This window comes from Brassica napus, chromosome A5 (assembly GCF_020379485.1).
Source record: "Brassica napus cultivar Da-Ae chromosome A5, Da-Ae, whole genome shotgun sequence".
Taxonomy (NCBI): domain Eukaryota; kingdom Viridiplantae; phylum Streptophyta; class Magnoliopsida; order Brassicales; family Brassicaceae; genus Brassica; species Brassica napus.
Window position 1 is genome coordinate 3,378,024 of NC_063438.1, and position 22,093 is coordinate 3,400,116.

Below are 22,093 nucleotides of genomic sequence, written 5' to 3' on the forward strand. Positions count from 1 at the left end.
TAAATACCCCTATTACCAATCAATCTCCCATAAATTTATTATCCTCTTACTCGGGGACACATACAAAAGTTTCCTTACCTCAAATGGTTATTATACTACCAAAATGGTTTGAATAGTTTATCAAAAAAAAAAAATGGTTTGAATAACCAAATCAGAATAACCAACAAAAACCTAACTTTTTTATGTAAAAACTTACCACTTTTAGATCAAATATATATATGTTGTAGAATTGTTTGCACAAGTTAAAATAAAAAATAGAGTCTGTTAGAGCAACTTTATCAATGATATCTAATCACAAGATTCTCAAAAAGTTACGGAATATATAAACATAAAAAATAGTTAGATTGGATATCTCAAAACGATGGAAACTCAACCCAATATATTTCAATTGATTAACTGATGTACTCTAATATATCCTGCGGTTACTTCGTAAAAATTTAAAGGGGAGGGTGAAAAAAGTTATTAGCGAGAAGGGTAAGACCATCAATTCCAATGACGAAAAACGAACCCCACTCAGTCACCTTTGCAGTTAGAGCATCTCCAAGGGGACTCTATTTTTTCCTCTATAATTTACACTAAAATAGAGTAACTCTATTATAGAGTTGAATTTGCTCCAATAGTTCACTCTATAATATAGTTACTCTATAATAGAGTGAAATATAGAGTATTCTTGTTTTTTTACTCCAAATATAGAGTGAACCATTGGAGCAAATCCAACTCTATAATAGAGTTACTATATTTTAGAGTGAAATACATAGAAAATTATAGTGTAGCATTGGAGATGGTCTTAGGCAGGTACACCTCTCTTCTTTTTTTTTTTTGAAATTTCAATTTTCATTTTCCGACGAACAAAACAAAAAAATAAAATTCTGTTTAGCTTCCGATGAACTCCGAAACCGTTAACCAGACGCCGCCGGCGACTCCATCCACGCCTTTCTATGACTCCTCGGAGGACGCAATCAACGCCGCAGTTGACTTCGAGCTCGCGGCGGTACGAGAAGTAGGAGGCGACTCAAACGGCAGCAACGGCGGCGGAGGAAGGAGCAAAGCGAAAGGACCTTGGTCGACGGAGCAGGACGCGGTGCTGACGAGGCTCGTGAACAAGCTGGGGCCGAGGAACTGGACTCTGATAGCTCGCGGAATCCCAGGCCGGTCTGGGAAATCGTGCCGGTTAAGGTGGTGCAATCAGCTCGATCCTTGCCTCAAACGCAAACCGTTCACTGGTAAGCTATAAACTCTTCTCCTCGACTCGATCATCTCTTGATTCCAGATTCCGGTTAACGTGGTGCAATCGTGCCGGTTTAGGTTTTGAGCTATATAGCCTTATCTAAATTGATTGTATCTTGAGTATTGTTGAATCAGATTGATTTAGGGCATTTATTCCACTCTATATTCCACTCTATTATATATAGTAACTCTATTATAGACTGAACCACTGGAACAAATCCAACTCTATAATAGAGTCTATTATATATAGTAACTCTATTATAGAGTGAATCACTGGAGCAAATCCAACTCTATAATAGAGTTATTCTATTTTAGAGTGAAATATAGAGTAAATTTTAGTGTTGCATTGTAGATGGTCTAACAAAATCTAATTTACACACAAAAACCTTTTTTTTAATATATTTTTTCTTTGAATACCACAATTTTTTTTTGCTTTAATTCAAGGAAATGGAATAAATAAAAGTTGAGAAAAATCTTATAAAAAAGGTTTTTATTTTATATTTCGTCTAAGGTCATTAATTTTTTTTTAAGACGGCACTGCTTGGATCAAACTGTTGATGCTATGATTCTCTAATGATTTAACTATCTGATTGATTGAAGATGAGGAGGAGAATCTGTTAATGTCAGCACACGCGGTTCATGGAAACAAATGGTCTGTGATTGCAAAGCTCTTACCCGGTAGAACAGACAACGCCATCAAGAACCACTGGAACTCTGCGCTTAAGCGTAAACACGCTGATCTCTGGAACAATCATCACTCCATCTCTAATACCGTGAATGCATCATCGTCCCGCAAAGAAGAAACCAATCATCACCCTCCCTCGGTATCAACTGATGTTAAAATGGAGGATGTAGCAAGCAAGCCTCGGGAAGGGAAGCCTGGTGTTTATCGCCCTGTGGCGAGACTCGGTGCTTTCAGTGTCTATAAGCCTGGGTACATGAACCAGCGTGTAGCTCCGTGTGAGGGACCTTTGGTTCAAGCAGCGAGACCCGGCTCGTTGGGTGGTCAGTTTCTTCAGTCTCTTTGTTATCAACCTAACGTCCCTTCGAGGTGCGGTCACGGTTGCTGTAACCAACAACCAGAGAAAAGACTGTTGTCGTCGGTGCTGGGACCGGAGTTTGTGGATTATGAGGAGACTTCTTCTGTGGGTTTAGACCAAGAGTTGGTTTCTATTGCAACCGATCTGAACAATATTGCGTGGATAAGGAGTGGACTTAACAATAGCTACGCAAGAGAAGTGGGACAGAGGTTGAATGCAGATAGTCGTTTTCATTTTGAACATGCTCGAGCTAGAGGGAAGTTTACTGGGATGGTGAACAATGGTATGCCAAGTCAGATGCTGAGGCAAGATTTAAGGGCTTTAATCTAACTTTTAGAGAAAAAACCATTTCGTTTTATATATTTCTCTCTTGTATCTGATCGTAGAATATCGAAATTTTACGAGTAAAAACTTCGCGCGATGCAGTGTTAGTGTTATATTTTGATGACAAAGTGCATGATTTCTATGTTCCTTTCCATACAGTTAAGTCATCTCCTTGGCCCTTGCAATTGAATTGGGTATCTTTATTGGGAAAATGAAGAGCCTTTGTGTTTTGACTTCTTGAATGTTTCTTACAAGTCATAACGGGTCGAAACCCAGCCGAAATATGGAGGGAGTTTGGACATTCGAAAGCCCACGTAGAAGGGCCTCGTCATTTATACCTTAATCTGAATATTTCATTGTTCAATGGTATTCACAATTTGAAATATTCAGATTTATTTTGTAACTTAATATTCAGATTTATTAAGGTGTATATATTCAATTTTTTGACAAAGAAGGTGTATATATTCACTTATCTGAACAGAAATACAATCGTACATTAATTTATTAAAACAAGTATGTGTAGATAAAATAATAGGGACAACAGTTTATATTTTGTATGGCTAAAAACGTATATACTTAAATTTTTCTAATAAAAAAAAAAAAGAAAAACTAAAAGTATATTTTGTTGGGTTTTAAAATAATTATTTAACATATAATTCATTGTCTGATTAGAAAATAATCAAGAATACTTTCATTATTTTTGATGTAAAATCTAATAATCAATCATTTACAGTATCAACACAAAAATTAATAGCATGGTTTTTTGGGTCGAAGAAGACCTAAAATCAGTACTATGTAATATTAAGTTAGTTTGAAAGATTATTTATATCTTGTAACTTGTACAAATTGTCTATAGTAATTTTCCATTTCAGCTAATAGCATCTGAGCAGTTATAAGAATTGGTTTAGTTAATTACTAAGGATTCATGTGTTGTATACTCTCCTATATTTCTTTAGTTTGCATCGAAACAAGTCTACAACTATATACTACTTCAGGGGCGGACGGACGTTGTTGACTACGGGGGCACGTGCCCCCTACTACTTTAAAAAAAAAATTTGTATTATAATATATAGTTATGCATATATAAACTTGCAGGAGAAGTAAGAAATCTAGAACACATTTATTATATGTCACTAAATCTAATCTAGCCCATATAAAAAGAAAGATAAGTTTAGTTTTACAAAGCCCAATCTAAAACTAAAAAAAATTAATAATGGAAGTTTTTAATTTTAATCTAGTAAACGACACTAACGTTTTCAACTTTTCATCGTCTTCTTTCTTTTAATTTTTACCGACTAGATTTTTCCTAATCACAAAAGTATAACACAGGCAAACAAAAAGAGTATTCAACAGAGAAGCTAAAAGGTAAAACTCAATGAAAATTTTGATTTATGTGACTTAAGTAATAGGAAATCGTGAGAACATAAAAATTATAGTATTGTGCTAATTTTTTTTTTTCAGAGACAAAATTTCAATGAAAAAATATTTCAAGCCTAAAAGAAAATTTGTATCTACATCTGACAATTCTGAGGATGATTTTTATTCTCGTAGAATAAATTTGTAAGATACTTTTTGTTATGAAATTTTTTATATTTAAAAGAGTTAAGTTATTAAAGTGCCCCCGATTGATAATAGTTCTGGATCCGCCACTGTACTACTTTACAACACAACATAGCCCATTCAACATAAAATAAAACAAATGAACAAAACATAATCCAATTGCGTAGAAATGAGTACAAAGCATCCGATGAATCAGATAACAAAGATTGATTGTGGCTTTTGCTTTACTCACACTGCTACCATATATATGGACGCTTTGTCGTCCTCTGAGAGACATAAAGGCTAAATAATAATTATATTTTCAAAAAATATCAACAACGAAGACCTACCAAAACATAATAATAAGCTTCCACCGGCATAGACTCGTAGGAGTGGCTATTTTCACTACTGCACTACTGTTTATATGTTTGGTTGGTTCAAAAAATGGCAACCCAGTAAAAGCATCTCCAATGTAAAACTCCATTTTTTTCTCCAAAATGGAGTAAAAGTGAAAATGAAATAAAATTGATCCAACCCTACTCTATTTCTCACTCCATAATGGAGTGATGAACAAACAAAAAATAGATTACTCCATTTATGGAGTAAATTTCATTATGGAGTGAGATATGGAGTTGGGTTTGAGCATTCCTTACTTCATATTCACTTTTACTCCATTTTAGAAAAAAAAATAGAGTGGGGATGGAGATGCCCTAAGCTAAGATGAAAATTAAATGGTGAACCGTGTAGTATTGAATTAGTTTGTTTGCTTGGTCTCAGTTTAGAGAGATTTATGGTATGTTTTAATGTATCAGTTCTTTGAAACTGAATATGCAAATGAGTATAAATTATAAGTAGCATTATACTAACAAACAAGTATACAACACTGTTAATATGATAAATATATATTACAGGATAATGTTTTAAATATCATAAATATAACTTTCTATGATTTTGATTGAATAATTCAGTTAGGTCGAAATCTGCACTCCTAATCATACATCGCCGATACTGGTGTATGCGTGCTTACAATTTGTTTGGGAATGATTTTGCATTAAAAGTTAACTATGATATAGTATTCAGTATTCTATACTAAAAATATAAAAAAAACATGCGGATTCGACTGAATATACAACACGTAATGAAAATAATCTGATAATACGGTTAATGTAAGTGTTGTAACATCATTATTTGAAAAGTAACAGCATGCATCTTGTATATAAAAAATCAGAGAACCAAACAACAAAGAACAAACTATATAAAATAGAACATAGTAAATTGTATTAACATTAAATTCAAAGTTTGACCAAGTCAAATGAGAAAGCTGCGTGGATTCACACATTCCAGACCAAACACATGTGTTTCACTCTTTTGCCTTTTTTGTGGCTTCACTTCTTTTGTATCTTTCCCGACTCCATCTTTAAGAGTAAGAGTTGAACCGCCGTAGCACATAAAGCATTATGGTTGGTTCATTGTTGAACAAGAAGTGTGATTGCTCTTGGCTTTATGCGAAATTGCGGAATGTGTGCAACAATCAACGCTCTCAAAATATAATACTAATGATTCATTAGTAGATGTAGACTCAAAAGATTTTCTTTTAAATTATGTTCAAAATCATTTTTTTTTTTTTTTTTCCGTCAAAGTTTTTTTTTTTTTATATTAAATAAATGGGCCATGCCCAGACAATGGCAGAAGCCCGCTTACATAAAAAACTATTACAAGCCCAAAAGAGAACGGGCAAAAGGCAAGGATTAAACGGGCCCTCGGCCCAACTTAGAAACCGCACGACCCCGACCGCCAGCGCGTCGAGGAGACTGGCTCGCCACGTGTAGGGATCTGCACCTTTCACGCGTCACGCGGCGTCACCGCCTCAACTTGACCGCTCCGCCAGAAAGCCGCCGGAATAAACACCATCGTCATCCTCGTTCGTCGGAGCTCAGAAACCGGTAAGCCTCCAACGAACCCATAGCCTCTCTTCACCGCCATGTCATCACGCCTGAGGGATCCATCGAATCTCGAGATCTCCTCCGACTTTACATACTTCAAACCCTAGACACGCGAACGAGGAACCCTCTCTTTCTTTCCTTGAGAGTCGTCACCTCGCCGGAGAGCTTCATCTTCTACCAGGTTCTCAACCACAGTGACCCAACCTCACCTTTGACGACAACCACACCAGACTTGATACAAATCGAACCTAAAAAAACCTTTACCCAAAGAAACCCGGGTTCCTAAGCGGCAGCGCGGAGCTTTGCTAGCCTCCGCTCTCCGTAACCAGAAGCCGGCGAAGGCGAATCTAACGGAGACTCCCTTCCCGGAAGCTAGAGCCGGCGACGGTGGATCTGCGGAAGCCTCCACCTCCCGGAAAAACACCACCTCTGAATATGTAAACCGCTCTCTCTCTCCACCGAGGACCTCCCAACAAACGCGTCGTTACTCCAACAGCGTCCCACCGTTAAAGAAGGAGCCGGTATCAGAGCTCGGACAAAGCGAACGTTACCAGGACGGCGAAGAAAGGACGAAAGGGAACCACTCTGACTAACTAAAAAGGACTCCGGCGCCGGCACGGACGCTCACGCGCCGACCGACCGCCGGAACCCAAAGCAGATCTAACTTCTCTCTCTGTTCTCTCTCTCTAAAGGACCCAAAACATTAACATGGCAAAAAATAATTTTTCAAAATCATTTTCAAAGGGTGGATATTATAATTTGGTTTATTATCGTTATTAACTATGATATTGGTTAGGTCTAAACCATGTGTCTATTATTTGTTCATAAGTCTCCTTCTATTGTTGTAAAAGTTATCGATTAAGTATAAACACAAAATAATTCCCATAACAGGATGAGATGGAATCTTAACATACTATATAGATGGACATATTTATAAAGCTGTTAACTTTTGCCTTCTTCTGGCTAACATGATATTATTATTTGGATCCAAAGTCTATTGATTGATCCCATTCATATTATGATCGTAACATCAGCTTTACTAAGTATCTAAATTATCTCCAACTACTGATAAATCATGAAATATGTAAGAAGTGAAACTTGTACTAACTAGAATATGTGGGCCCGACGGCAAAGTTTATGTTAACAATGGAAAGTTTTAAAGTATAAATTAGAGGACATACAATCTACATCACACATATATATAGTAGATAATAGATCTGATTTTCATTTACAGAGAGGACAATAAAAAGGTGTGTTCATACATTTCAAAGTCTGCATATTTGACCACTGCTTCACGCCTACGCAACCCCTCTTCTTCTTTTTTCTTTCAAGATCTTCTTTTTCTTTTGCCATGTTTCCATGTCATCATGCTTCTTTATTTTATTGTTTCAATACGTATCTACCCATTTGATTTGCTGTGCCCAATAATCGAAGTACATACAGTAACCACTTCATTGAAATTGCAAACTGCTGTTTCATCTTTCTTTTACTTTTGAATTTTCAAACAAAGATAAGAATCCTAAGCTCTAGTCACATTTGGTAAGTACAAAAATCAAAGTACTTCATAATAAAAGGGAAGAAATTACATTTAGCTGCTTCATAATAGTTTTATTAGACAAACAAAACAATTTTATTACAACATTAAAATCCTCCAAATATAGGAGAACTATTAAAATTAGTACAAAACCAAGAGGCCCCCCACCCAAACACAATTTGAACTTTCCATTGTCAACCAAAGTGAAAAAATAATAATAGTACTCCGACACCACCCAACTCCCTTAAACCCTCACAAGGTCAACAAAAAATATCATAGAGAGCTGTCTTTGTTACTAAAAATATATAATATAAAATGTAACAAACTTGTAATATCCCAACCTTTATTCTAATTATCATCCTTATTACTAATCATAACATAACAATCTCAGTTTATAACCTAAACACACAACTCCTAGCTACGCTCCTTTTGATTCTTCCAACATTCTCATACAGAACACAACTGTTTCAATACATCCAGTCTTGAGGAAGACGTCTTTCTTGGTTCAGACAACCAACTGCTCTGTAATTTCCCTGACGCGCGAGTAGTGTACTTCTTGCTAACATACACTCTGCTCAAATCATTAAAAACAAAACAGTTAGATATTAACTCAAGAGTCTAATTAAACAGTTTCTAATTAGAATCATTACCGTAATCGAACTGGCTGAGTCTTGACCCAACGTTTGTGAACTCATCAAAGCTCAGAGTCTGCGGAGGACAGACTCTCGACTGCGACATAACACTTCTGTTGACTGGTACTGACTTCTTGATAGGCTCTGAAGAGGCTGTTGGGTATCGCCGGGGAAGAAAAACTCCGGTGCCGGCAGAAGGACGCTTCACGGGAGCTACAGCGTGTTGAGGTATCCACGTGGCGGCGTTGGACGAAGCATTACGTCTCATGTTCTGAAACGCGATGTCCTCGTTCAATGCCCTCTTCGGGAAAAGATTCTCGGAGGACTTGGTTCCTGCCTGAGAACAGAGCCACATCTGGTCAAGAAGACGCTGCTGCTGAAGATAACGTTCGGTTTGAAACGCAGCGTTTTGGCGGCGAAGAGTGAGACTTGGGCTTTCACGGGGAAGGTGAGGCTCGTAGCTTCCGAGTTTGAGCCTAGCGACTTCTCCAGCAGCAGCAGAGATCACCTCCCACGCATTGTCCCTCCTAAATGACGTCGTATGCGCATGCGACGGTGGGAGAAGTGGCGAAGTTGCTGCCACCTGACGTTTCTCCTCGGACTTGAAGGAGGGAGGAGGGAGGCGGTGAGTGGAGGGAGCGAGTCGGCGAGTCAGCCCGGCGAGGAAGTCTTCTTCGTCGTCGCTGCTCTCGTCTTCCGTCTCGGTGGAGTTCCCTGGGGAGGTGAAGCCAGGGGAGAACGCTGGAGAGTCGAACTCGTAAGGGAACTCGTTGGGGAAACTGAGTCGAGTCGGGGTTAACTCGGAGTCGGTTGTTTTCTCTATGAGAGGGAGGTTGACTGAGAGTAGAGGAGGAGGAGGGAGTCTAGACATGGCGAAGATTAGATAAGAGAGAGAGAGTGGTGTGGTCGAGTGAGGAGGGGGAGATGGGAGAATGTTGAAGACAGGGTTGCTTTTATTAAGGTTTCTTTGAGACAGCTCAAAAGCACTTTAACTATCTCTCATTATTTTTTTATTTTTTTATTTTTCTTTAATAATGATTTTTAATTATCCGTAATTAATGCGTGATGGACGAAATTCAAAACTATGTCCCTTGGTCTTGATCAAAAAAAAATTCTATTTAGAGGCTGGAAACTTGGACAATATATTTGAAATTGTTTACAAAAAAAAACTTTTTACTATATTTCTTACTATAGATCAAGATATTAAAGTAATGGAATATGTACGGGGGCATGAGAAATACAGGTGGAACCCACTTAATCCCAATCAAGTTGTTAATTTACAGCTTATCAGGGTCTTATAATCTTTTAATTACTAGGTTCTAAATAAAATCTCAGTCTTTTGTACTTAGAATCTGTTAATATAGAAAAACAATAGTACTATTGTATGGGCTAATTAAAAGCATAGAACAAACACTTCATAACTACGCCTTCTTTCTCTTTTCCTCATGCAAGTCCTTCTCATCATTTGCACTTTACTTTTTTTCCTCCTCTTCTAATTACATTTACTGATTGCATGATTACACTCATTTTAGTAATAAAATTCACCGTAAATAATTACGTTAATTGCAATTAAAATACCGGGAACCGATACGTTATGAAGTCCCAAGGGTTTAAAACTAAAGATTCTGTGACTGTTCGGTTTTTTCAGGTAACCATTGAAGACCCCTATTTTGTAGGTTTTTCTCTTTAAAAATAAATTTTTTAAATATAGGTTTCATAGAAATCTCGTGACCACTCAGGAACTTTGAATTTATAGCTGACGTGGCATTTCAGCAGATACGGCAGATTTAAATCAGTCATCCGTCACTCTCTCCCTCCTTCTCCGTCGGGTTTGTAAACTGTCATGATCCATCTACAGTTCCCTCCTCCGTTAAACTTAACGGCTGCTTAATCGAACTGTCTCAGAAAACAAGCCGTCATATAACGACGGACACGAAACGGTTGTATAAACTGGATTGGATAATGTACATGTTTCCCGCCATTTAGGGCGGAGAGAAGTGGGAAATGGTGGTGGGGACCAGCTCTTACCTGCCGAAAAAGACAGCACCGTTAAGTCAAAAGAGCGGGAACAGATCTTCTTCATCCATCCTCTTCTTTATTTGGAATATATTAGACTGAAGCAAGAAAACATAAACAGCATTTTTTATTAATTTAAAACCAAAGAAACTCAAAAGTTTCAATATTAAACTAGATACTGTTTTGTGCCCCTAGTTTGCTTCTCTTGTCTCCGGACTCCACTCTCAGATGTCGACTTGGAATTACTATACTACTACTATCATAAACTAAGAGCACCCACAACAATAATGTTTATAATTAATAATGTGTAAAACCCATTGTTAAAGCTGCTGATATTGTCATAACAACAACATAGAATGAGGTGGAATCCATTTTTATTCCGTAATTTACGACGGGATTTGGCTTAATAAAAACATGTAATTATGGGCAATGAGCAGAGATTAGGGGAGGGGAAATACACACGAGAGGAAGGGCGCGTGAGGGGAGGCAACTGAAGGTGGTGGGTTGTGTCTGCCAGCATATGCTTTACAGGAAGCTGTCTTTCTCTCTGCCTTCATTCCACAAGAACATTATTAAAAAAAAATTAAATATTCTTTAGTAAAAGTAAAATAAACTAACAAGAGGCAGATTGAATGGTTGGGGCCTGGGGGAAATTTACCTTATCCGAATTTGAATCAAGTGATAAGTGAGATGCGATTTTTATTTTTTTTCAAGAGATAATAAGTGGAGTGGACTAAACAAGAGCAAAAGGAAAAACAAAGAAATCTGCAAATGTCATTTCGAATTTCCCGCCGAAAGCCTATAAGGATATTGTGACAGAAAGATATCATCCGTCCATTTCAAATGTGAAGTCTCTTTCTCTCATAAGTATGTCATAATAAGTACTACTGTACTAATAAGAAAATCACAATAATCTCATGAGATTTGGATTTTTACAAAAAGGGATGAAATAAAATAAATCATCATTTGAGTTATCAAAAAAATGAACAATTTATTCAAAATCAAAAGAACCAAACTAAATTAAACTGAATTCAAAATTTGAAATCGAACTAAATAATTAGTTAATATTATCGACTTTTTATGTGAAGAAAATTAAACTCAAATTTCTACCAAGTTTCAAATTAGATAGTTAGGTAAGAATAGTGAATAATATAGCCAGCAAAATGGATTTTGAACAAGATTGAGAGGGAGACACACTAATTAAGAAGTACTGTTGTTTTAGGAAATTGCATAGGGTGAGAATCTTAGCTTGACCATTTTGTAATCATAAGTTTGGTCCTCTTCGACGTGGATTTAGCTGTTCCAACGTTCACCCACATTTGGATCTCGTGAACTTCAAGTTACCTACATCTTTTTACTTTGCTTTTTTTACATACTAGTATATCTTACACGTAAACGAGGCATTCGTGTTACTTATGTGCAAACATGATTTCAACACTTTGGTCTTCGAAATAAACATATAAAAAATTACACATGAAATATGACACCAGCAACAGCCTTTGGCATGATCTCAAGTTCTATGATCCGGTTTCCACTATATCTAATGACGACCAAGGAAATTAAAAGCAACTTTTGAGTTTTAACTATTCTAGTAATACACCAAACTGAATAAAAAATAGATAAACGCTATGAGATGAGAGGTATTCAACATAACAAGTATAATATACAAAATCAGAAAATATTAATATAAGAATACAAATTGTTAAAGTTAATCTCCAATCATAGTTACTTAAACAACCAATATGAAGGAATTTTTTTTAAAAAGAAGATGAAACCTATATTCTTTGAGTTTAGAAACTCTCAAAGCAAAGGAAATGGCCCAAAATTTTCTCCGGCCACATGCAATAGAAATGATTCTTCCTCGTTCACTCGGTTTTGCAATGCTAGCACGTGCTATGCCAACTGTTTATCACATCCTAGCATGTATGGTGTACACTGTTAACTCACGAGCTCATCACGTGCGCCATAGAAAGTATGCACTTAGCATTATGCCATTATCAATAGCAATAGCACTGGTTGAACCGTCAATGGTCAAAGCCTCGAAAACATTTATCTTCGAAAGAGTCTCTTTGTTTTCATTCAGTTCCTCGGTATGCATTCGTCTTTTGTATTTGCATATTTGGCAGTTTAAATTATACCATTGAGTTTATGACTCATGAATAGGTTAGTCAAACTGGATTCGGCCCATTGGTTTGAAAATGAATTGAAACTTTTAGGTGTGTTTGCCAAATCCGCAAATCTCGGATGCATATTATTTATTAACAAAGTCTATAGTGTTGTATTGCAAACGTAGCTCAAGCAAAATATCAAGTTTTCTTTTCGTATCATCCTTAATCAAAACCAAATTGTTCACTTACAAACAAGAGTCGTTGTAGTATAGTGGTAAGTATTCCCGCCTGTCACGCGGGTGACCCGGGTTCGATCCCCGGCAACGGCGCTCTTTTTTGCCTTTTTTTTTTCCATGCGGTTTCCATTTTTTTTTTCTTCGTCACAGGCCCACAATATAGACATTGGGCTGTGTTCACTCTCGTCCCGCGCTTCATTTGTTCTCTCATCCATCAACTACTTAGACCTCGTCGAATCTTAACGATTTTAAGTTTTTAACACACTGAGTTCATTTTGTTATTTTGTTGTTGTTGTTTTTGGCATAAAGTTTTATCACATAAATAAAATGAAGAAACAGCTTTTGATTATACTTAACAGCAGATGTTTGATTACTAGTATAGTAGTATGATATAATACAATCCCATTCGAAGAACCTGATGATATATTGGATTACATATCAAATACAATAAAAAGACTTTCGATAGGCGTTGATTTCAGTAAAAAGAGACTTGTCTAACTTGTTGCCTTCGTCGAAACATATAGAATCAACAAGAACGAGTCTATTCCCTTGATATTATATAAGTCAATAGACGTTAATTTCATCTTATAATATATTATACGATATATTATTTTATCTCTTTTTTATAATAAGACATATAATATACTTTTACATTACTTCTTATATATATGAATATTCTTTTCTAGGTTAGGTATTTCAACACGTCAATTTCCATATTCACCTTATTAGGGTTCCTGCAAAATGATAACGAAAACTGTATTAAATATAGCTTAATAGCACTAGTGAAAAAACTCGGGAGGATGAGGTATTAACTTTCTCAAATTATAAATGTAATCATTGATTATATTTAGATAAATAAATTTTTTAAGAAAAATAAATCGTTGAATACTTTTTTATCCACTACGATTAGTTCACTAATAGTTATTTTATTTTGAAAAGAATAAGACATTAGGTTATACAACTATGTAATATTCATGAGACATTCAATATATAGTCGTGTACCTTTTTATAGAGTGCAGCATCGGGTAGAATTGATAACTAGTAATAAACTGAGCCTGCATATTTTGATTATCTATATGGGTGAGTCGTTTATAATGATAAATATGCAAAAATATTAATGAAAAAAATGGAGTTGATCTTTAATTATATAGACAAAATGTTTGTAATCTTACCTTCCCACCAGTTTCCTCTTGAAGCACTTTCAGAATCGCCTTCCTTTCCATTTTTCTTATACTGGATAATTCAGAGTTAGCGAGTTTAGAGTATTAAAAGTACACATTATAGACTATCAATGTAGTTATACGTGTTTATATGAGCTCAAGTATCCAATTATGTCTCCACAGCTGTGAAGTGTTCGAGTTAGATTGCTTTGCTTGCATAAGATGGAAACCTAATCCGAGTACTAGTCTTAACTTTACCGATACTTAACACAATGATATTGGTAGTTAAAGAAACACTTACAGCATCTGGATTGTTTGTTGATTGTGGTGGTGTTGAAGAAGGATAGTTTTCTTGGCCCCCATAGTAAATGGATGAGCTCAAGTTGCATGGTGGTTGTGTTTCTTCATTTTGGTAATTCTTTTTCTCCTTATTTTTCCTCATTTCTCCTCTTTCATCTGTAGCCCCAATCAAATTTCTCACTTTTAATACGTGAAGTAGTATTTCATTGAGCTCATAGTTAAGTATAAGTTGAAATAAAACAATTTCTCAAGGAATGACACTCCAAAAGGACCTAAACACTTGAGTAAAGTCACTAATAGTGAATAAACTCACATGAAATCCCAAAATTCGGATGCTCATATTTGGCAGCTCCATTTCGATTTGCCAAGTCTGCTTGAGCCCCCTTGCGTTGAGAACAAATAAAGTTTTTATATATAAGAAAGCAATACATACATGCAATTTGCACTTTTAGAATGATGTTGATGAAATGATTCATACCGTTGCAGGTGGTGGGAAAATGGATTGGAACAATCCTGTTGTTGATGAAGAAGACGAGGAAGAGTTTCTTGGACCAAAAAGATGATCGAAAGATGAAGAAGAGGAACCAGATACTGACTTTTTCTTGTCCATTGACTGCTCTTTGGAATTTTATGTCGTGTACTTGTTTTTTTTTAAATGTCAAAGGGTTAGTCCTTTGTAGCTAAGGGAAATGTGTTCAAAGGAGAAAGGAGAGAGACGAGAGAAGTTTGCTTTCAGAAAGATTTTGAAGTTGTTTGTGTTGGGAGGTATGTTATCTACTCACTCTCTTATATGCTTATTTATATACACTACTAAACACTTCCCAACTTTGACGATATATCAATTTTGAGCCCAAAAAAACCTTTGACGATATATGAAACCATTTTTACAATTTAGTTATATATTCGTTATTTTTTTTCGTGATCACGATGCTATTTAATTAATTTTATAATTACCCCATATTTTTGGGAATATATATGAGTGAAATGGACCGACTAATCGAGAAAAAAATCAATAAAAATATAAGCCAAAGTTTTAATTAGCTATAGAAATTAATTAGTAAACAGATTGATCGCCAGTCAATAAAAAGATGAGCAATACTATACATCGATAATCAGTAACTAGCCGTCTTATAAGCAAGCAAGATACTAAATCTTGTTGAGTACACAAATATGTGTATATAGCCGGTGGCGTAACAATGATGCATGCATGGTAGAAAATAATTAGACCTACATTACACAATATTTGATTTACATTATTGAAAAGAACTCGGTTATGCTAGATTTTGCTACCGTTGGCTAAATAAGATCTGGACATAATATGAATATATCACTCGGTTGTGCGATCTACAGGAAGCTAGCAATAAAGGAAAATGTTCCAGAAATTATGTAAGATATCAGAGATCTTAAGATTCGAATATAAATTGACTAGCGTACAAATATTTGATTACAATATCTGTAAATATTAAAAAGGGATAATCGTATTACTTACTTTACTCGTAAGCATAATTAACGTGCCCCTTAGCACTACAATATCACATACTGTATATTGAAAAAACATTCCTGGTTAATTTGGATGCTCCATAAGACAATATAGCCCCGAAAAAAAAAATCTTATCTTATGCCAAAACCTATTTTAACTCTCACTTGTTGTGTGTACATGTTTTCATGCAAGGGCTAACTAAACATAACAAGGCTTTTGGTCAACGTCTGATACATCTTAACCAGTATTTGCATTTTCTTTGATCTTTACATTTATAACTGCAAACAAAAGCAGAGAAACTTTGTTGTAAATATATAGTCTGATATATCTGTAAGTGGCAGTGACATCTATCTCACAAATACGAACACGATTTTTTTACGCATGAACCAATCAAACCATTGATTTAATATCGTAACGAATTGCATATTTCTTAGAATATATGATATAGTGCGTTATATTAATGTGATGGCCGTGTCACCATCCGTAATCAGCTTAATATATTGTTATGAATCTATTAAATGGAATTTGACCGGTAGAACATAATGTCAATACGTGTGATTGGTATTTGTCCTAATGTTCTTTTTATCCGTTATATGTTTGACAATGTATTTTAAAACATTCCCTGCAAAGATACAGAGCACATAACCGGTTGTAACTGTATCTAACAAACACTTGGAATTATTTGTACAATAATGCAAGTTAAATCAAAGTGAAAGCTAATGGTATAGACTGCTCACGCAAGGAATTATTCGGCTGCAAAAAAAAAAGAAACATTGAATGTGGAAAAGTGTGTCGATACGTGACCTAGTTCATGGGACTTGCCGACTTTGGGTACTCTCATGACATGCATGTTCACCATCATCATGATCATCATTCATCCGTTTGTAACTTTCTCAACTAATGGACCCCATTGACATCAAGAAAGTCAAAAGAACTAGCAAAAAGAAATTAGAGATGAGAGAGAGAGAAGCCTTTTGAAAAGAGGATCGGTTTGAGTTGAGGAGAGCCATAGTTTGGTAGTTAAAGGAGCTCTTAGCTACAAATACTCTCTGTTCCCCAAGCTTGGACAAATATACCGTTTGGATCTCTTATGCTTAGTTGACGTTTCATACTTTCATATGGCTAAGATGTTTAGATCCATTCAAACATTAATTATTTTAGGGTTTACTATAGTAATTTATCCTAGTAACTACAGTAATGAGAATTAAAACTCGGGTATGTGTTGATGCTTTTGCATAACTTTTTTTGGCTTGTTGAAAGATGGTTTATAGTATAAGTTCATATTCTCTCCAATTATTTACTTTAGAAACCTTTTTTCTTCGATGACAAAATTGTTTTCTCCCGGCCTAATTTCTCAACTTTTCTTAAATTTCTAGGTATGATTCAAAATTGTGAATGAGTTTAACTCATAAATAAAATCTAATACTAGACCTTGGTTGTTTAGTTTGCTTGGTTGCATGTTTACTTTGCTTAGTTGCATATGTACCTTTCTTTCACTATTTCACTATCTATGATTTGGATTCTTGAATTTCATGGATGGGATAAGCCGATGTGGGATCGAACCCTAAAAGCTCTCAACACATGTTATTGTGCAAATTTGATGACTATTCTATGTCATAAATTGATCAGCCACCAATTATTGTATTCTTGTATTGAACTAAAGATTTGAGTTCCAGTAAAATCTTGATTTAATTTGTACGCCCGTTGTAAATTTTATTCTACAGACTGCCAAATTTTCCCTTAAAGGTTTAATTATGGCAATAAAAACATAAGGGTTAAGATATGTAAACGGAACCAATGAATGTATATATTGGGATATAGAGAATTAAGACAACACAAAACTAACAGATAACCTAAACATTATAAAACAAAAAAAAAGATTGAAAAACTTTGGTAGTATTCCTTGTGTTTCCTTAAAGCTTAACAAGAACCACTTGTTCCTCTTCTTATCTAACAAAAGAATTTTAAACGCATATCAGGCCGGAGGATCATTCGAATTTCAAACATTTCAAAACACTATTATCAGATCAAATCTCATATCTAAATTTTTATAAAAGATTTTATTCCAGGTTCGAGATCTTAAACTACTTTGGGCTTAGCCTATGACAATTTTCTCCGAATTAAAAAGTATCAGAACTGTTTAGAGTCGAGCTTTTGGCTCGAATAAAGCTAAAGACCGATGAAGTTTGAGGAACCAAATTGTTTTTTTTTTTATTTCCCGACCACGGCTTATCACAAGTGCTCTTAAGAACCGCCAGGAAACACAATCTTCGTGCATCGAAACTGGATGATTCAACCGAGATTGAGACTTATTCTTTCGTAATTTAGATGCTCATATTCGATTCATTTTAGACCTCCATATGCTGTCCCGCTGTATGTCCTTTAATTTTCACACGCCACTTAAAGAGGCAAAGCTCATCTTAACTCTTTTTTTTATGTAATCATCATTTCATTGGTGTCCTAGGACGTAAGAGACGTTCATATGCATGTACACACACCAATTATGTGCTTTCAACAGGAAAATGAAAATCATGTAAAAACCCCTTATAAAAATGATAGGAACACGAAAAAAAAAAAATGCAGAAAGTGAAGTTGGGAAGTAGAGAAGACTATGGTTTTTCCCCCATATCCAAGAGAGTTCTCACTTGTCACCACCATAAGCACACACTTTAAAGCCAAATCTTCCAACCTTTTGAATCAATTTCTCTCACCAAGACCACACCCATCTGCAAATCATAAGGAAATGAACAACTCAGTGGATAAGAGTCCTTTCATTCACTTTGTTTGGTATGCTTTACCAAGAACAGACTATTAACTGACCTCAAATGAAAGGATCAAATCTTTGTAGACATCATGAACTTATTAGACTTCTTCTCCGCAGGCTTCAAAACCTGAAACGAGCACATAAGGTTCTCATCCACGCTCATCATAGCACCAGCATTATCAAACTCTCCACAGTAGTTAGGAGCTGAGAACACCGTCACCAGCTGTCTACCCGCAAAGAACTCATAACCATCTTCCACAACCTGCTCATCATCATCATTCCTTGTTAACACTACAAACTCAGTAGAATCAAAGAGAGATACATGATCAAAACCCTAACCTGATGAGCACGGCACACAAGATCCAAATCATGTTTCTCTAGAAACTCAGAGACTTTGTCCGGACCAAACGTGTACGAAACGCCTCTATCATTCATCCCCATCCTTTAACATCTTTCCCAGGATCAGACCAAAGCAAATGACAGAGCAGACCAGTGTCGGGAATCATAGTCGGACGTGGCAAGCTTCTAACCTCATCCAAATGGTTAAGCTCCGGAGAAAGCCCACCGTGCATACACAGTATCTTGTCGTCTATAAGCGCCGCAACGGGGAGACAATTGAAACAGTCTGTGAAAACCTTCCACACCCTCACATTAAACCTCCTTTTGCACTCGTCGTAGAATCCGTATATAGGGTTGATAGAAGCACACTCGTGGTTTCCTCTCAACAGAAAAAAGTTGCCTGGGTATTTGATCTTGTAAGCTAGTAAGAGACATATGGTTTCGAGACTCTGTTTGCCTCGGTCCACGTAGTCTCCGAGGAAGAGATAGTTGGCGTTAGGAGGGAAGCCACCGTACTCAAACAGCCTCAGCAAATCACTGTATTTCCCATGTATGTCACCTGGTTTTGAGACATTAGAACGTGATGAGATTGAGATTTTTCCAATAAAGTCAATAGTCACTAAAGTCAATAAAGTTGACGTGATGTTTTCAAACTGTTCCTAAGGAAAAAATCATTACAAAAACAAGAAAAAACGCATTCAATAGTTACTAATTAACACACTCAAATGCAATCTTCAAGAAACTGATAGGCATTTTACAAAATGATTATTGATTAATATGAGAACAATCTGGCATTGCAAAATCGAACCTTTCTAACTGTTTACAGTATCCAACAACCATTACATAGTAAACAAGACAAACCCTTATGTGCTTAGACGCGCTAATCAAAAGAAACTCCACAAAAGATCAAACCTTTTCTCAGTAAGAATCAACTCAACAAAGAACCCACAAAGATAGTCCACAAAGTTTCAAACTTTCGAACACTACGAACCCTAAAACCAATTGGGTGACCAAAGAATCGAATTGGGTTTTCGATTAAAACATTACCGCAGATTTTGATGGGCGCCAGCTCCAGCAAATTGGGTTGCTGGAGGAAGATGTCTCTAGCGGTTGTGCAAAGCTGTTTGATCTCAGCTTCCGAGAGCTGGACTTGCTTCCCCGGTCTAGCTAACCGGACCTCCGTGAGGCGCCGGATTATATCATCGAGAACCGCCGACTCAATCGCCGTCGTCGCCATTAACAGAACAACAACAAGAAGACCTTTTGAATTTATTTTTCAGTGTTATTTTAATGGGAAAGATAATTGAGAGAGTGTGTGAGATAGGAGGGAAGGAAGGAGCAACAGAATGACACTACTGTATAACAAGACTCTTCAGCGTTTTAACAGATAATGGGCCGTTACCTAGTCCAATAATGTAGTGACGGCCCATTATCCATTAAGCTAAAAAAAAGAAAGCAAGTCTCCGTTTTTTAGACTGAACACTCCACTCCCTATGTATATCTTTGGTGTTTCTAGTTATTAGTTATTTTATGATAGTATATCATCAAAACTGAAAATATAAACAAAAATCTTTAAAAATTACCGTTAAAAATGTTTTTAATTGATTTATTTTATGATAAAAACTTGTACGATTATAAGTTTTAGATTTGCTTAAAATCGTCTATTTATCCAAAAAATGTAACACATAAATTAACTTACACCCTGATAAAAGGCTTTTAAAAAAAAAAAAAAATTTAGCATGATTTCAAATCCATCTATACTGTTTTTGTTTTGAATAAAACATTAACTTATCTATATTGTTTGAATATTATGGTGATGATTGTTTGTGTGGTTTCTAGATTTTAGATTTTGGTTTTTGGTTTTTAGTTTTTGGTTTTTGGATTTTAGATTTTGGTTTTTGGATTTTAGATTTTGCAGTAGATTTTGGTTTTTTGAAAAACATGAATGGTGACTTTAGATTTTGGTTTTTAGTTTTTAGTTTTTGGTTTTGGCTTTTAAAGCAATAAAATGAAAAAAATTATTAATAGTAAAATATTTAATCTGGACATAGTAAATATAAAATATCCTTATCAAAACACACATAAGCTTATTTTAAAATAAATAAACAGCAAACACAAAAAATATTATTATGTTTTAAAAATAAACTTAAAAATTTAATTCTATGTGTCGAATTTAACTCTATATGCAATAATTTTGTGTAAAATTTTAAAATTAAATAATTATTGATAAATAATATTTACAAATTTAAATTAAAAATTAACAAAAATTAACAATATTTCTACAATTGTGGCAAATATAATTCTACACATATGGTATAATACATAATAATAGTTATATTTTATGAATAAAGTAAAAATTAATTATATTTTAAAAACAATGGCAAAAAATAAACTTTATTAAAATATTTTACATTAATATTAATAGAAAATATTTTAAAACACAGAAGTAATTAAAGTGTGACAAAATATTATGCTTTAGTTAACAACTTTAATTAATGACATTTTTGTAAAATACAACTTTAATTAATTTTATATAAAATGTATGGTACAAAATATTGATTAAAACATTAATAAATTAACTTATCTTTATAAAATTTTAATTATTTCTATAAGTAGTGAAGATATAACTCCAATTGCTTAGAAAAGTGATGTTGTTTTACGTTTATTTTGTGGGCTTTGAAGAATGATAAGTGTATGTCTTATATAAAAAAAAATACTTTTGTGGTTTTTGCTCGTGAGAAACCAAGAAAAAAGAAATTTTGGTTTCTAAGTAAAAAAAGGTAAAATGAATCAGAAACTAGTTTCCCTAGAAAATAGGAAAACTACTTTGTCAAAATCATGATTGGTTAAGAAATAGATTCTAGAAAATCAAAAACCAAAAACTACTTTAAAAACTATAAACAATCAACCTATATATATTCATGAGGACGAGGAGTGAGGAGTGAAGAGGAAAAAAAAAAGGAAATTGCATCCAGTAAACACAAAAAAAAAACAAAATCCACTGACTAACTAAAAACACCTTCTCTCTCCTACTTTTTCTTCCTATCTCTCTCTACTCTCTCTCTCTCTAAAAATCTAATTTCACTTTTTTTTGGCTATTTAGCAAATCAGCCCAAAAAAAGTTATAATACACTATAGTACTATACTATGTTTATAAATAGAATATTATATTATAGTGTTATTATTATATTATAAATGTTTATGTGGGTTGTTGGAGAAGAAAAATGCAATAGGAAAAAAATTGTATATCCATTTAAATTGTATGAAAAATGTTGTAAGAACCAAGTGTCGACTATAATTTTCACAATGAAAATACAGATTTATCATAAATATATGAATTTTGTTATAAATATGGATTATTCTATTAAATTAATTCAGTTGCTATAAATCATTTCGGTTCATTCGACAATGTTTCACAACTTTTTTTTTTTGTCACGAAACTCTTATATTA

The 22,093-nt window shown here is 34.8% G+C and overlaps 2 protein-coding genes, 1 long non-coding RNA gene, 1 other non-coding gene and 1 pseudogene across 4 annotated transcripts; 2 read left to right on the forward strand and 3 right to left on the reverse strand.

Annotated features, from left to right (window-relative positions):
* The first annotated feature begins 819 nt into the window (after nucleotides 1–819).
* LOC106454673 (transcription factor MYB25-like) lies at nucleotides 820–2,738 on the forward strand. Its single transcript, XM_048780481.1, has 2 exons — nucleotides 820–1,223; nucleotides 1,828–2,738. The coding sequence occupies exons 1-2, from the start codon at nucleotides 884–886 to the stop codon at nucleotides 2,595–2,597; spliced, it is 1,110 nt and encodes a 369-aa protein (XP_048636438.1). The 5' UTR covers nucleotides 820–883; the 3' UTR covers nucleotides 2,598–2,738.
* A 4,922-nt stretch (nucleotides 2,739–7,660) lies between these two features.
* Nucleotides 7,661–9,189, reverse strand: LOC125609258. Its single transcript, XM_048780482.1, has 2 exons — nucleotides 8,258–9,189; nucleotides 7,661–8,178 (listed from the first exon to the last, which is right to left on the reverse strand). The coding sequence occupies exons 1-2, from the start codon at nucleotides 9,108–9,110 to the stop codon at nucleotides 8,075–8,077; spliced, it is 957 nt and encodes a 318-aa protein (XP_048636439.1). The 5' UTR covers nucleotides 9,111–9,189; the 3' UTR covers nucleotides 7,661–8,074.
* Nucleotides 9,190–12,620: 3,431 nt separating this feature from the next.
* On the forward strand, nucleotides 12,621–12,692 carry TRNAD-GUC. The gene has a single exon. It is a non-coding gene; the product is annotated as a tRNA-Asp (tRNA).
* A 905-nt stretch (nucleotides 12,693–13,597) lies between these two features.
* On the reverse strand, nucleotides 13,598–14,642 carry LOC106395777. The gene is made up of 4 exons (XR_007339667.1): nucleotides 14,538–14,642; nucleotides 14,061–14,442; nucleotides 13,772–13,832; nucleotides 13,598–13,654 (listed from the first exon to the last, which is right to left on the reverse strand). It is a non-coding gene; the product is annotated as an uncharacterized LOC106395777 (long non-coding RNA).
* Nucleotides 14,643–17,954: 3,312 nt separating this feature from the next.
* Nucleotides 17,955–19,952, reverse strand: LOC106391108 (annotated as a pseudogene).
* Nucleotides 19,953–22,093: the final 2,141 nt, after the last annotated feature.